Source organism: Geospiza fortis, unplaced genomic scaffold, assembly GCF_000277835.1.
Source record: "Geospiza fortis unplaced genomic scaffold, GeoFor_1.0 scaffold237, whole genome shotgun sequence".
In the NCBI taxonomy this organism is placed as follows: Eukaryota; Metazoa; Chordata; class Aves; order Passeriformes; family Thraupidae; genus Geospiza; species Geospiza fortis.
In genome coordinates this window covers 927,220-943,995 of record NW_005054319.1, presented here as the reverse complement: position 1 = coordinate 943,995, position 16,776 = coordinate 927,220, and the positions used below count along the sequence as shown (strand labels likewise).

At 41.8% G+C, this 16,776-nt stretch overlaps 1 protein-coding gene across 1 annotated transcript in view; it reads left to right on the top strand.

Moving 5' to 3' along the window:
• The window catches only part of SDK1 (sidekick cell adhesion molecule 1), a 387,816-nt gene that overhangs the window by 232,857 nt on the left and 138,183 nt on the right, over nt 1–16,776 (top strand). The window contains exons 8-13 of the mRNA XM_005420447.3: nt 6,336–6,419; nt 11,557–11,751; nt 12,925–13,041; nt 13,279–13,446; nt 15,434–15,536; nt 16,610–16,771. Coding sequence (XP_005420504.2) covers nt 6,336–6,419; nt 11,557–11,751; nt 12,925–13,041; nt 13,279–13,446; nt 15,434–15,536; nt 16,610–16,771 — 829 coding nt within the window. The remainder of the gene's footprint in view (nt 1–6,335; nt 6,420–11,556; nt 11,752–12,924; nt 13,042–13,278; nt 13,447–15,433; nt 15,537–16,609; nt 16,772–16,776) is intronic.

Genomic DNA, 16,776 nt, shown 5'->3' with positions numbered 1-16,776 from the left:
CATCAAAGATGTCACAAACACTGAGTTAATCAAAGCTTTTTTCCAAATATATCAGTCCTTGACTTTCCCAGCTAAGACAAGTCACACTATTTGAATGTGGCTCAGATGGCAACCGGAGCTCTATTAGAAGTCAGTGGAACTTAGCACAAAGGCATCTACTCAACAAATTATTATTTGTGACCTACACTATTATCTCAGAAGCTTTTCTGGATATTTCTGAGAATATATCTCAGGCTGTAAATTAAAATCACAATACTATTGAAAAAGCCTGAGTCTCCAATATATTAGAGTAGTATTGCATAAACAAGAAGAAAATCCTCTGTGTGCTGCTGCACTTTTCTTCTGAACGTGGCAAAGAGCTCCCTGACATCTTCATATTGTTCCAGAAAAGATAAACTGAGGTGGTTCCAAACCTTGGTTTTATTAGCTGCAGTTGTTATAAATTTTTAAAGGGTATCATGTTCCTCGCTTGGCAGAGTAACAGTTTGGGAAAGATTTGTTGCAGATTAGATAAGAGCACATTTGTTTTATCACTAACAGTTTGAAGATTAAGTAATTTAAAGAGTCTTCCCATGAACAAACCAATTTGAAAGCTGAGATAATCTTAAATTCTTTTGCTCCACTTCTGCAACTTTTAGTGACAAATGGCAATAGTCATTTCTTAAATGACTGTTCTACGGGAAATTATGAATTTTAGGAGTTTTAAAAAATGGGGAACCAAACTCTTCCACTGTATGAAATCCAAACTGCTCTTTAAATTAAATGTAGTCAGATAGTAAAACCAGAAAAAAATGAGAAAAACAATTTGAAAAAAGGGCCTGGCATGATGAGTGGTTGTGCAGAACTGAGGGTTGAGGCCTTGTTGGTCTGTCCAAAGGAATACAAATGAATAGAACAGAGTCAGAGGTGAGGGCTTCCCTTCTTTTGGGGAGTTTTTTGTGCCCAGAGATGTACATTAAAAGACATGTTATTCTCATCTTGGGAGAATTCAGCTCTGTGGGACCACAGGATTCAGGAACACAGTGTTGGGCCTGAGGGCCCACCTGGCTGGGCTCTGATGTGGTCTGTGGGGCTGCTCCTTCCCCCCTGTTCTCCTGGAGTGTCCAGATGCTGAAGGGTCGTCTTTGTGCATTTCTGCTGCTCAGGAATTTGCACTGTGTGTACAGAACTGCCAGAGCAAAGTTATTTCCCTCTGCAGCTACGAGCACCTCAGTGCCTCGTGCTCAGACCTCTGGAAACAGCAGCTCTCATGGCTCCAGCTTAGACACTTTGAAACACTGCAGATGCCTTCTTTGAAAGCACTGGAAATAATTTTTCATGTGTGGTGCTTAAGGGGAAGATCCTGATGAATGTGTTCATCTACTGTGTAAGAAAATAATAAGTCTTCAGGAAAACTATAATACAAAATGTCTTCGGACTCGCCTAATCACAGTTTGGGCTCAAAGGAAAGAAATACTTGCAGCTTTTGATTTGTCAAGCCTCAGAGGTTCTGAGATGAACACAGACATTCTGCCTTGGGCCTAAATGCAACAGGACCTACCCCAGAGGGGAGCAGTGGGACTTCTGGGCAGCCCAGCTCTGTTTCTGATATTCCCAACAAGTTCTTCCTCCTTTCAGCCCTGCAGCCAGGACGTGTTCCCTGGGCTGTTATTTCAGAACACACAGACTGCAGCTCACAGTAGGGGTAGCAAGAAACCACATGGATCTTTTCATCTCTCTCTGTTTTAACCTGATATTCATGCAAAGAAACTTCCTGCTCCAAGGAGCCTGCTGTACCTGCATCCACAATGGGGCTTCTCTCCCAGCATGGCCAGTCTGATCTTCTGTCTGGAGTTACAGGCTTTGTACCTACAAGGGGCTGTCAAGCTTCCAGTTCCTCTTCCTTTAGAAGATATTCACCAAATAAATTAGTTTATGGTAATGCTGGAGGAAGGCTTCCGTGTTGAAGGTTCAATTTTCCTCTTAAATAAGCAGGCCTGAGTTTCTGAGAGATTCAGGAATTTCAGCTTTGGAGGAGCCCCTGGGGCTTTCTGTGTTCTTTCTGACTTTCATGTGTGTATCTAGGATTAGGTCACACATCTCCAGTGCAGCTTGAAGGGTATGTAATGGATGCTGACTGCTATCTTTTGAATGTTAAAATCAGTGACCATGTAACTCTGCACGGTGGAAGTTAGAACAGGATCAAATTTTGCAGGCTCCCAAGGGCTTTTCTGAGACACATCTTTCCAGTGATGTCTGGAGTGGAAAAAAAACTCCAAAAACCCTCAACAACTATTAAAAACATCCATTTATATTCAAATACTCTTTCCTCCCTTGCTTGTACTTGACATTTTAGTGAAGATCAGTCAAAAACCAATACAATATCTGAACAATGCAGGATCTGTTTCTTTCAGCCTAATGTGGGTTGTGACCCCTCTCGTTGCCACACACCACTATGCCAGCAGGGTGAACTTGGAGTAATGGGTCCTTTCCTATTCTAACTGTTGTGATTCTATAATTTCCAAAAAATTTAAATGTCTGACCTGATACTGGCAAATTACTATCATTCCTAAAAATTGCCTTGTGTGGGGACTTGTGTCTGGCACATTAAATTCTTTGGAAGACGTTATAATTTCACCACACATATTAAATTTCAACACATGATTATTGCCTACAACAATAAATGTTAAATTCATACTGTGTGATTCAAACCAAGCCTGATAAATATGCAGTGGAGTCATATATACAGCCACCCAGATTGCCCCCTCAGAATGCCATCTGACCCCTATAAATAGTGCTGCATTTTTATGGCCTCTTTCTGACAGTCATTCACCAGGTGCTGTACAACCCAAATTCACATACTCTGAATTTCTCCCTTGCAGTTAATGCTGGGCATTCAGGCCCTTGGGCATAAAACCTGACATGCTGATGATACATTTGACACCTCTGAAAAGTGAGGAGCTGAGGTTGCAGTTGCTCAGCACCTGTAAATGGAGCTGTTTCCTCCACAGCCCGAGTTCTGTTGACTCCACAGGACCTTTAGAGCATCCATGCTGCTGGTGAATGACACATGGGTGTGGAAAAGCTGCATGGAAAACTCAGACTTCTTTACTTGGAGGGTGACTGAGCACTGCAGGAGGCTTCTCAGAGAGGTTTTGGAGTGTCGTTCTCTGGAGATGGTAAAAACACACCTGCAGCCTGCCCTGAATGAACCGGCTTTGGCAGGAGGACTGGCCTGGGTAATTTCCAGGGGTCATTTCCAACCCCAGCCATAATGAGGTTCTGTGTGAAATCACTCTTTTGCCTCAAAACCCCTTAGGGTATCCCTACAGCAATAATCCTGGAATTCCCTCATTCCTTGCACCACCAAGGCTAATTTTCCAGGTATGTTAGGCTTTATCACAACTCTGCTGCCCATGTGCTATTCTGGATCTTCCAGAAATCCCTTATCAATCAGAAATCCCTTATCAATCAGCCTTGTCATCCCACCCAGGCTTGTGTCACTTTTTAGTCAGTACAGGCCATAAATTGCAGAGTTGCTCATGGAAGGTTTTCTGTATCAGTGCTTATCTTTCAAGAGTGGGATCTGACTTGTCTGTGGGCAGCTGCTGTCTCTGTGTCAGGTGCAGCATTTGGCAGTGCCTCCAGCTGCTGGAGTGCCTGTGAACAGAGTTCAGCAGCCTTTAGTCTGGGGGAAAAGGTGAGTCTGGGCTTCAAGACTAGAAATCAAATCTGTTGGCACCAAAAGTCCTCTGGGATCTGCCTGTGGCCTTTAGATTGCATCTTTCTGCTGCTTCTGCTCTTTTTCTGTCTTGTCTGCTTCTGTTTCTCACTGCTTCTCTCAGAAAAACTGATGTGAGTCTTCTTTTTATAACATCACATCCTGTTTGCTAAGTGACAGTTGTCACTGACTTCAGGTTCTTTGTCACGTAATTCATTGCTTGATACCTGCTCCCCCAAGCATCTCTTAATATCACAAGTTTCTTTGAGGGTGTCAAACAGCCTGTGTGGGATTTAAAGGAAGGAGCACAGGTTGCAGGTTGGGATTTTGGGAGGGACACTGGGAAAGGCAACTCTGTAAATATGCCAGGTGGAACTGCAGGAGCTGTGCAGCAGCAGCAGCACATAAACAGAGGTCATGGAACCACCAGCATCTTTGAGGTCACATCAAATGCTTTGCAGCTGGACTGCAGGCCCACAGTGAAGATAAATCTGCAAATTTATCACTGGTGTGTGAGCATGTTGCTGATCCAGGAGAAAGTTTGAGAGCTGGTGGCTGAAGGTTGCCAAGTTTAGACATTGGCCCGTTAAGGGCAGAATCCTTTATAGAAGGAAAGGTGCAGTCAGGACCTCCCTAAGCAAAAGATAAACTTCAGTGATTGGAGTGACATTCACAGAAGAAGCCCAGACTTAGAAGGGAATGTCTGGATTTATGGATATGTGTCTGGATGTCTTCCTGGCCCAGTGTTGCTTTGTCCTCACCCCACAATCACATCAAATTGCCATAGAATGAAAGATTCAAATTTTATTTTGAGAGATGGATTTGTGGACACAGAGAGAACACAGATAAGGACACTGGGCTGAAAGTTTGGAAATTCAAAAGTTAACATCCAGAGAAATGGAGCACAAGGAAAACACCAGGCAGGGCTTGGAGGATGGTGTGAGAGGAAGGAGAGTGCTCAGAGTGAAAACATGGACTTAGATGAATTGCAGAGGACTCAGCAACTTAGATGATCAAACGTGTCAAAGTGTGTGCCATCAGTGAATTTCAATTAAATGTTCAGCTTCTCAAATTGTTGTTGAGATTAATGCATGAGATCATATGCAATAAATCACAGCTTATTATGCATGTTTATTAATAGCTTTATATTTAGGCAGTGAGGATCAATAATGTTAACACATGTATATTATTAGAATATAATAAATCAGGTTGCTTGTTTTTATTGGTTTTGCTGGGTAAACAACTATTCCAGGCTGTTTGCAACCTCCCCTCCTCCCCTGCATGGCATGCTGAAGACTAATATTGATTGGCTTTATTTGGAATGAATACAGAATTGTAATATCCATTGGTGCTCAGACAAGACCCCAGTTCTGTACACCCAAGCAAGTATTTTATTGTGGTCAGAGGGAAGAACTGCTGGGAAAGGGGAGGTTCTGTTCTAACCTGGTGCCTCCTGATGTCACCCCACAGTGTGACAGCCACGTTTGCTATACTACAGGTAGCAACAGGATTTTGCAGGATAAATTTATATGGGTATGAGTTTATTTACTAAAATGCTGATGCTCTAGCAATAATACAACAAGTTCTTTTTTCCAGTTGTGTGTGGTGAAGAGATTTGAGAGGAGGTCGGCTCAAATGACCTTGGATCTTGCAGCCTCTTATGTATTCTAAAATATACTCAATTTCCTTAAAATGGAAATACAAATAACTAGGTTTCACAAGCTAGTTACATTGCCTTTTCTGTATTTCCTAAAACTTAGCAATGAGTTTCGTTATGCTGCAGAAGAACTGCATTTATAATCAAGTAAAATCCTTCTAAAACCAGTACTCAGATGATAATTGCATTGAACAAACTATGACAGTCTTTAGTTACCATGATAATGACTGCAACCTTAGTGCCTCTGGGACTTTGACATGATGCTCTTCAATTTTATGCTGCATAGAAGAAAGAGTTACATGCCAGCATACTCTGCAATTTCTGCAGTCTGGTCTTTGTTTAATTAAACATCTAATATCTTTTCTTTAGCCCTAATGATAAAGTGGGGATTTTTATGATTATTACTATAACTTCAATTAAAGCATTAAATCTGTTTGCTTTCTCGAAATAAAACAGTTGAGAGGAATTTCTTTTAATCATGCTGCACTTGTCCTCTGATGTCAACTCTGTGACATGCCATGGCACTTTATCTGACATACTTCATGCCTTGCTGAGGTGAAATGCAGTCTAGATACTGAAGCAAACTATCCTATAAAATGTACATTGTAAATATAAACCTTTATAAACCTCTCGGGAGGGCCTTTCTAAGCAAAAAATTAACACGTTCAATGATTCAGTGAAAAGTAGCCCCTGCTCTAGGTATTAATTTGCAGTGCAAACCCCTAAATCTTTACCTTCCATTGACTCCACTCTGGAATTCATGCTCAGCATAGCAAACATTGTCAGGCCTTATTTTTATGATGCTTTTAATACCAAAAAAAAACCCCAACTTCAAATAGAGACAAACAAATCAGTTTGTAACCCCTTACATCAGATGCACCGCCTGTGGAGAGATTCTGTGATGAATATTTTTTAATGAGAGCCTGTTTTTCACTTTGCTGTGGCTTTGCTTGTTGACTTTTGTTTGCTTTCCCCAAGAACCTCCGTATTTCACGGCTGAACCCCAGAATGTGATTTTGGCTGAGGTGGAGAAGGACGTGGACATCCTGTGCCAGGCCATGGGTGAGTGCACAAAAGTGTTCCAACCTGGATTGATGGCATGTGTCTGTCCAGTTTGGAAGAAATCATCTTACACAAACCATCTTTGTAAGTTTTTTGTGTTTAGAAGTCTCTGTTTTATTGCTGATTATCACAGGTCCCATATACAAGAAAGAGGGTTGGCCTTTCCCTTTGGAAAATTAGGTATTTCCTGTAATTTAGTTTAATTTGGAATAATGCTGGCATGTTGCTATTTGTCTGTGGGGAGCACAAGTCCTGCTCCTGTCACTCTGGGATCCTGCCTGTGCTTCAGAGAAGAGATTTAAATATCTTGAGTCAGAAAATGGGTTGAGGGGAGAGCATGGTTATGGAACCCATCATCTGCAATGCAGACAGTTCTTATTTTCAACAGTCACAATGTCCTTTCTTCTAAAACTTAGGGAACTTTTATAGTGAATAGAAATGTCAGTAACTCTGACATCTGAATGTAGTTATGAAATCTGCAGGACTATTACAGGCAGTCTTTAATTGGTAGGTGGTTTATTAATATAAAAATCTTCAGAAGTCTAGAATTCCACCTGACTAACATCATGTTTCAAGTTCCACAGAAATGCAATTCCCACCCATTTCAGCACTCTGGTAAGGTAGAAGATGTTGTCATTATGTGTTAGGTCAGGTTTCTCAAAGTCATCAAATTTCTGTGTGACTCTGGTGAGGGACTGAACATTTATTTTGATGTCTCACTTTCCCTGGTGCTGAGTTTAAAAAGCAACACACATAAAATGCCATGAGGTCCTTAGGGAAAAAGATCACATCCTTGATTTAAAAAGCACCCAGACCTAACTAACAGCTTATTTGTGTGGTTTCTTCCTCCAAATCAGAGCCAATAAAGACATTTTTACTGCATGATTATGTTATTGCCACTGTGATTTAAGCATTTTTCCCTGTGTTTTATGTAGGAAAGAGTCAGCACTGCTTTTCTAGAAGGAGTCTTTGAAAACTGTGTGATAAGCAAGTGTGTGTGTGAAGGGTGCTGAGGCTGATTTGGAATTTCAGAAGCCTATGATGAGATCTCTTACAAAAAGCTCTTATGGAAATGAAGCTATCAGATGATAAGAGACAATGTCTTCTTGTTCATTAATAGCTTTTTGAGCAAAACACAGCAGGACCTGCTGTCAGTGGAGTTCCCCAGGAACCCATCTGCTGTCTCAAATATTTTCCATGAATTAAAAAAAAAATAGACAACCCAACCCAAAACCTGGAGGAATCAGGGAGACCTGAGGTTGACTTTAACTCTTCCTTCTACCTTAACTTTGTCTTTGAGCAGTTTAGTTCCCAAGGGGGTTAATGGGGCACTCATAACCATTCTCACTGGAGACATGGGAACCCTTATTAGACAAAATTAATTATTTCTGTTCAACTCTTGTAGTGCACATCTGATTTGATGATAAAGGTGGTGCAGGAGCATGAAAACCTGTTTCCTTGTGGATTATTTTGTTGAGTATCTGTAACACATATAAGGGGCAGGTACTAGAATTAAACATAGAGGAATTTTGATCCGTTATTACACAAATCTAGCAACTGCTAGCACTTAAAAAGAGGGTAAATGAAGATTGCTGCCTCCTGCTCCGAGCTGGGAGAACAAAGCACTGGGGAAACTGCAGAGCTGCCCTCTACCTTTGCTGTAAATGGAAGACAGATTGTATTTCCCCTAGCCCCATCAGGTTGTGTGCACAAAGCCCATTTGCCAAGATTTCGTGCACTATGGATGTGTGAGAGACAGATTAATTTCACAGTATAAGCAGAGATTAACTGTAAATAAAATTGCAACCTGCAGCTTGCAGCTCCCTGCTCCCTGTAATGGAGTTTCAGGGTATCAGGCCACAGGAACCAGGCTCTGCTGTTTATCTTCCAGCAGTGGCTGATGCTGCCTGAATGTTCAATGGGTTTCCTTTAAATGCTCTTTCTGATTTGCTTGTGGAAAGTTTGGAGCTGCAGGCAGCGGTGGTGGTGTCTGGGGAGCACAGTTAATTGGACTTCAGTTCTACCTGTTTAGAGAAGGAGATGGAAGAGATGCTTTGGGGGTTCCTCAGGAGCTCACTGGGATCTAGAGGAGGAGGTAAAAAATAAATAACAAAGATGACACAGTGAATATTCTGAGTCTTTCATCGAGGTTCTTAAGTGAAATTTGGCAGAGAGTCAAGCAGCTGTTTCACAGATGGAGGAGCTGAGCCTCAGGTTCCTTAAGTTATTTGCCCAAGGTTACAGAAGAAGTGGCAAAGCCAGAACCAGCATCTCTGTTTCCTGCCTTCCCTTCTCCCCCCTGACACTAGATTAATTTGTCTGTGAAAAACGAGTAGTGCTGCACACAACTGAGAAATAAGCTTATTTGATTTATTACTGCCAGTCTTTTAGGCCACTCTCACCTCCTGAGCAGCAGGGTCAGGCCGATACTTCTTGGAAAGGTAGAGTGCAAAAGGTCATTAAAGTGTTTTCTTCTCTTCATAATTTTTTCACCAGAAGATATTTAGAGAAGAAAAAAAAAGCAAAATTCCTTTGTGTGGGGAGGAAAGGTTGTGGGGTGGGTAGAAGATGAGAAAAGCTGGATTTAACCATTTTTTACAGCCAAACAGGTAGCAAAATTAGAAGAGGATGTGTGTACAACTAGGAAGACAAATCTCTCTGGGAAGATCACTAAAGCCCAGATGAATGCTGCTGACAGGCATCAGAGTGCTCAGATAAGATCCTATTATTCAGACTCATAACTTTGAGTGGAGGAAGATACCCGTAACTGAAAAGTAGAGAAATAGAGATGGTAATATTCAGTTTGTCAGCTGGGTTGGTGATAGGAAGGTGTATCTCACAGTGATTATAGGATTAGAAGGTTTGCCAATACTGTTAGTAGAATGGGATTTATGGAATGACACCAGTGTTAAAGGTTTCAGTGTTCTGAATGCAGGATTTCATTATTTCCTTGGTGCCTATCAAGTCTAATGTGTGGGAAAATGGAGTTGCTATTATTTAAACTTGAAATCATTTCCGAGCTTCTCAGCATCAGGAGAACTATTCCATTTTGCATCATCTGTTTCTTCATTACTCAGTGATAATTTGTATTTGCCCAGGAGGATTTTCAAGAGATGAATAACACTCTCACCGAGAATTGTGAACATTGAAATTTACGCTAATTCTGTATATGGGCTGTTGTATGAAATTTAAATTATGCCTATTGCAAGCTCCTACATCACGTCTATTCTCTATCAGACAATGCACTTCTACATAGTGGGTTTCTTCCTGAGATGATTATCTGCATCATGAGTACATTTTATTTTATCAGCAGAACAAAAGCATCAGAAGTGATTGAAGTAAATGATACGTGTTTATAAAAGTAACAACAGCAATTGGATGTTGTTTTTCAGTCATTTCCATACATTGTTTGTACATTCCTTCCAGAGTTAATACAGTTTTGTCTGTATAAAGAGAATAAGTACACTGAGAGAAGATGTGAATGGAAGCATAACACAGTAGTATTTAACTTTGGGAGTTTTAAAATGATAATGATGATTATATAGATCTTCCCATGGCACTTTAGCTCTCGGAACATCAAGTGACTGCCAGCATTGCAGTGAAATTCATTGTCTGCAGATGCTCAATTCATCAGTGACATCCCATCCTCCATGCTTCAGTGACACTTCTTCTCTATTTGGGCAAATTTCACCCACCCATGAATTTAAGTTTGCGGTCTCTTACCTTATTACAAGAAATTGTGTTGGTCTGAGGTTTTAAGTGAAAAGTGTTCAAAAACACCCCAAGTGCTGTGCCCATTTCTGGGCCCTCTATTCAGGAAGGACATTGAGGGGCTGGAGCATGTCCAGGGGAAGGAACAGAAGGATCTGGAGTGTAAATCCTGTGAGGAGAGGCTGAGGAAGCTGGGAGGGCCCAGCCTGGAGAAAAGGAGGATCAGAAGGGACCTTCTGGCTCTGCACAGTTCCTGACAGGGTCTCCACAATTCCCCCTCCTGTAGCAAGATGGGGGTCAGGCTGTCCAGTGAGCAATGGGCAGGATGAGAGGAAATGGTGTTAAACTGTGCCAGGGGAGGGTCAGGCTGGACATCAGGAAGCATTTATTCACAGGAAGGGCTGTCAGGTATTGGAGGGAGGTGCCCAGGGAGGTGATGATCTTGGAGGTCTTTTCCAATCTTAATCACTCAGTGATTATCCAATTATATAATAAAATACCTGCCTCACTTCTGATCTCTGCACAGAATCCCCAGCATTTGATCCAGTGGGGATTTCTGGGATGTCAACATAAAATGTTGTCTGATATGAGCAGTGGGATTGGAACAGCTGTCTAAGACTGTTCTAGGCCCCTGACATCTCTTGAAGAAAAGTGAATCCTACACTATTTGTGTATAATAAATTTACAGCCACTTCATCCCAGGTGACGGGGACATGACAGCAACAAAAATATGTGTGAAATAACTGTGTCAGGGTTTGTGGAACATGCACATGAAAGAAAACAGAATAAACGGGATTATAAGTTTTATCTAGGCTAGGAATTTTATTTCTCTTTATGCCTGCTTTTTTCAAATAGCAGGTGAAGTTTGAGACTGGATAAAAATAAAAATAATAATAATTTAAAGCCATCCTATTGTTGGCAATATGTTGTTTGTACATTGGCTCAAACTAAGCTGCTAAATTGGGACTCAAGTACAGCCATGTGAGCACTTCATTTTTCATGTGTAATTTGCCATTTCCTTCGTATTTCAGCTATCTTAGCTACAGAAGCAGAGAGGAATCTTATTTGGGATGGAACAGTCTTACAGACTGGCTGTATTGCCACGCTGCTGCTGTTTAAGGAGCATGATTCTGGCTTTCAACATGAAATTGCTCCAAATCTTATTTTGTAGTAGCATGAAATATGATTGGGTGAAGAAAGTAATTTGATAACATGTTTTCTCAACATTCCCCCTTAGTATTTGCTGGTTTTATTCCCTCATGTCCTGCAGTGTGTTCTTACCATTGATAATGTGAGATGCAGCCTCCACTTATCTAAAGCAGCTTGGAAAAAATACAAATAATTGGCGTAAAAAGACAGGAAAACAGGGATACGACCTAAAACACGCTCTGCAAAGACTAACAGCGATTTCTTTTCGCTCGAGCAGGTGTTCCCATCCCCACCCTGGTGTGGTACAAGGACTCAGTGCCCCTCAGCAGGCTGGAGAACCCCCGGTACAAGGTGCTGCTGAGCGGGGGGCTGCGCATCCACGCGCTGCGGCCGCAGGACGCCGGCATCTTCCAGTGCTTCGCCAGCAACCAGGCTGGGGAGATCCAGACCTACACCTACCTGGATGTCACCAGTGAGTGGGGAGTGCTGGCACGGGGTGCAGGAGGTGTCATCCCTGTAGGTGACCCCGCACCCATCACGTTTCTCAGAGCTGCTTTAGTTCAACCTGCAGAACTCTGAATTCTTGTCAGCGAAGCCCAAAATGCCCCTGTGGCCTCAGCACAATCTGCTGAATCATCTGGAAAAGCTCTCCATGACATCAGGAGAGCTTGGCTTGAGGTGAACTCCCCCTATTTCACATGAAAAAAAGAGATCTCAGTGAAAAGAAAAAAAATTAATTGTGAAATACTTTTATCTTTCCTTCGTTGCCTTCCAATTTTCACTCTAATGTAATTCCATTCTGAACTTGAGCTACTGCTTCATGATTGTGCATGCTATCATTTTATTTGCCTTTGTCTGCAACTGCATTTGGTCAAGGAAAAGAAAGAAAGTTCAAGTTAAATGTCTTTTTTGGCCAAAAAGTCAGATTAAATGGTTTTGTTAATGAAGTGCATGCTTCTCTATGGAAGAATTACAAATCCTAGTAGTCTTTTAATAGTGATTATTAGCAGTCATTTCTGTAATATTAAACTTCCCTTCAGGAAGCTGATTTTTAGCCCAAGAGCACTTTGCACATACTGACCAGAATTCCTACTGGCCTAAGGAAATAAATCAGCCCCAGTTCAATATAGATCTAGGAAACTGCAGGGAAAAACTGCAATAAAATGCAACTGGGGGAAAATAAGAGAGAAAGAAACTTAGAAAATGTCTTGGATAAGGCTCAGGTTCTAAATTCTTTTGGCTGACATTTAAGTTTCAAAGTTAATGCCTCTCTCAAGTTGCTTTTCATCTTAAAGAACTCTGTTATGAAGATGAAGGAAAATAGTTTTGTTTATCTAGATTTCTCAAGTTCCCCCCAAACACTCATTTTGAGCTTTATCTTCCTTTTTCTTTAACCTATCTTACTTGTAGAGGTACAAGCACTGATAGATTTTTATTTTCTGTGTAGGTAATAAACAGGATTAGGCAATTCCTGGGAGATGAATAAGAAAAGGTTACAGTCACTGCTGAAAGGTTTTCATGTCTTATTGTCATGTCCTTCTCCATGATCAGCTCTATAAAAGTGGATGTAAAGTAATCCACGGTAACAGTTAAAGGATCTTTCTGAGAGGTGAGGCATTGAGTTTGTTGGAATTTTTTATTCTAGACATCAAGCCAGCCTTTATCCAGCCCCCAGAGGACACCACAGTCACCGAGGGGATGACTGCAGTACTGACCTGTGAAGTTTCAGGGGCTCCACGACCTGCCATCTCCTGGAAGAAAGGTAGCCAGTTATTAATGTGTAGAAAAGCTGTAATCCACATTTTCTTGTCCATTCCTGTTACTGAGTTCCTGTAGATCCATTCAGTGCCTCTTTCCCCCTTCGCCTGGCCCCGTGAGCAGCAGGTTCATCATGAGCCGCTGGCCTGGGCAGGATGTAACATTTTGGGAGAGCTGGAATTGTAGTCCCTGCTCCCTGATCCTGCCTGACACTAACCATGCTGCTCCCCATGTGTTTCAGGAGAGCAGATCTTAGCCAGTGGCTCGGTGCAGATTCCTCGCTTCGTTCTCCTCGAGTCTGGAGGGCTCCAGATAACGCCCGTGTTCCTGCAGGATGCTGGCAATTACACTTGCTGTGCAGCCAACTCTGAAGGAGCTCTGAATGCTTTTGTGATGCTGACAGTGTGGAGTAAGGATAATGCTTTGTTTAAAGTCTAACTTTAATCAAGTATTAATCAGTTTTTGTTGTAGGCTCAGGAAATTTTCATTAGTAATTATGCTTTTCTCGTTAATAGCGTTACTTGTATGATTTAATAGGAATAATGTGTCTATTTTAGGAAGCCTATCACAAATACCCTTTTTGTTTGGAGAATTATTCATATAAATCTCTATTTTCTGAAAGGAAGTGTATTTAAATAGAGCTTCAATCACAATTACAGTTTTAGTCAGGTTTTGCTTTGGTGTCTCACATTGCAAGTCTGAGCTTTTTAACTTGCAGATTTGGCTGGTTTCAGGTGGTTTCTGCCTCCAGGAGTCTGCAGGTAGCACAGACCAGTCCGTGCTGGTACTGAGGCAGTGGCCACAGTCACAACAGATAGGACTTTCCTCACACTTTTGTATTTTCTGTGGCTCTGGGTGCTGTTGGAAGCCAAATCAAAGTGCAGCAGATTTCAGCTAATCCCTTACGCTACAGACTGGTGTGGGACAGGGCATCCTATGAAATGGTTTTGTCATTCACCTTTTCCCCTTGATCTCTATAATTTTATATTTCTTCTGTTGAGGAAGTGAGTGTGATCCAAGAGGTTCACCTGTGTAACTCCTAAGTGAGTTCAATTGAAGTGTAACATGGTTTTCACTACTCAAGGTACAAAATAATGATCCCTGAGCAGGGACTAAGAGCAACTGAAAATAATGAAGATGATGAGGATTAATAAAGAAATGTTGTGGCTTCTCTCCTCTCCAGCACTTGAAGTACTGATTGTGCTGCTGATGTGTGGTGCATATTTGGCATTTATTAATCCCCAAACTCTGCAAGCTAAATCTACCACATTTTTCCTTTTGAAATTGGGAATACCTGAAAACATTCCTGGCAGTAACTGTAATGCATTTGTGTCATGTGGCCATCATGTTTGTCTTATCAACAATATCAAGTTGGTAGAAATTTCAGGATGTCTAAACTGGATGATATCCAGGTGTATGGACCAAATAAAGGAGATCCTTCCTATTAATTCTCAATGCTGTGGTTCTTACAGGTATTAGAGATAGTTCCTGTTCATTGCACTGCATGAGGGGAAGAAAAGTGAATATAACCTAATGTTTGTGTAGCAACAGCACCATTATAAAACCAGAAGTCTTACATATGTGCATCAGGAGTAATGCTAAAAATTCCATGCTGTTTAGAGTCAGCTTTTGATCTTGCTGATGGTCCCTCCTTGTGCATGTATGAGATATCTCAGTGGATGCTGATTATCTCTGTAGGGATTTGGGACTTATTAACATTATCCACATATCTTCCAAGCTCGTCCTGGTTGTCTCCCTGCCTCAGCTAATGCTCTCTGCTGCTGCTCCTGTGTGTGACACATAATGGGGATCTTTCACACCGGATCTGGTTGCTGTAGTTACAGCAATTATTGTGTTCTGAGCCTCTAGGAGGGGCTTGAGTAAGGATGTTCTGGAACATTTGAGTAAACAACATCTTTCTGATACGGAAGATTTTTCTTCCAGGAGCTCCTCCACTGCCCTGGAATTGATGAGGTTGTAGGTTTAAGTTTACCTCTTTCTCGGTACTTTTCAAGTGCGTTTTCCTTTGTGCAGATTTTCCTTGGTCTTCTTTTGATTTTTGAGCGTGGCTCATTTCCTGACTCAGTGTTTGCTGCCACACACTCGTTTAGACTTTAGGGAGTTGCCACAGACACTTGCACAAGCCAAGGGAGAGTTTGGAGAGTTTTTCCATTCTTCTCCACCGGGCTGAACTCATGCCCTGTGCTGCCGTGCCTCTCAGCATCCCCCAGCGTGTCACCTGTGTCACAATGTCTGTAGAGGGAGGGGAACCTTCACAGCAGAGGCTTGAGGAGCAGTTTCCCTCTTGCTTTGAATGACAAAGGCTCGGTGGCTGCTCTCGGAGTGAATAGCCGAGGCAAAAGGCTCTAATTTCACCTGAGCTGTGCTCCTTTCAGATCGCACTTCCATTGTCCGCCCTCCCGAGGACAGCACTGTGATCAAAGGAACCACAGCCACCCTGCGCTGCGAGGCCACGCACGACCCCAGAATTTCAATCAGGTTGGTGGTGGCACTTCTCATTTGTGTGGTTTATCCCAGTTTAATTGTATAAGCTGTATGGATAGCACGAGGTGAAAAGTTTCTGGACCCCAGATTTTCACACCAAACCCCTGATTACTGCATTATAAGGTTGTACACTGTATCATTAATCATATAAATCCCATCTTCCATTTCAGCCTTATGTATTATTTACAATGAGCTATGTTCCACTTCATGACTTCAATATAGCCTTCCATGATTTTACTGTCAAGGTTAATACACTATCAATAAAACCAACTTGTCAGAGGCTGATACTTAATGAGAGTAAAAGCCAAAGAGAAGGAATAGGATTTCAGAACTGTTTACTCTGGGGTGCATAAAAGCCACACCAGAGATGCCCATGTTAGTGGAAACAACTCAATAACTTGGGCTTATAGTCTGTTCTAACCATGTAAAGGAAACCAGAATTTGTCTGGACTATTAAAATTTGAATTAGAGCATTTAGACAAAACTCAAAACTTGAAAATAAATTTGCCATAAAAATTAATGTAGTCTGAAAGCAACATAAACGAAATAAAATCCAAGGAAGAGCTTGGAGAGTGCTTGAAGGGTGAGCTGCAGAAAGAACTTTGGGAAGAGAAATATGGGTATAAAAATTTCAGTTAGGGGAAATTGAGTCTGTGGGCTCTCCACACCTCTGTGACATGTTGGGAGGGGTGTTTTTGATATGTGAGCTCTAGCAAACCTTCAACACGTTTCTGATGCTGGCAGTCCAATGTTACTGAGCTGGCCAGCACCCACCATTAACTGCAGAGTTAATGTTCTGGTGGGGGTGAACTTAAGAACTTGGATGTGTATGAGTACTCCATCTTTTCCTTGTAAAATACATAATATCTCAGATGGAATTACATTTTTCATTCTGATCGCTTGACCTAAAACTTAAATTTGTAAAAGGCACTGCTCTTGAAAGTAGCTGCAGGGGTCTGTCATTTTTAACACGTGATGACAGGAGCAGATCCCTTCCAGCAAAGTTAAAATAAATCTATTCTGGTGTTCTTACGAGTGATCAATAACTGAAGCACTGCAACACTCAGGTACCTTTGGAAGAAGGACAGTGCTGTAATAAACCCATCCAGCAGTTCCAGGATCACTGTAGAGAAGGATGGGACCCTCCTGATCAGCCAGACGTGGTCGGGTGACATCGGGGATTACACCTGTGAGGTCATTTCTTCTGGAGGGAACGACTCCAGGACAGCGCGGC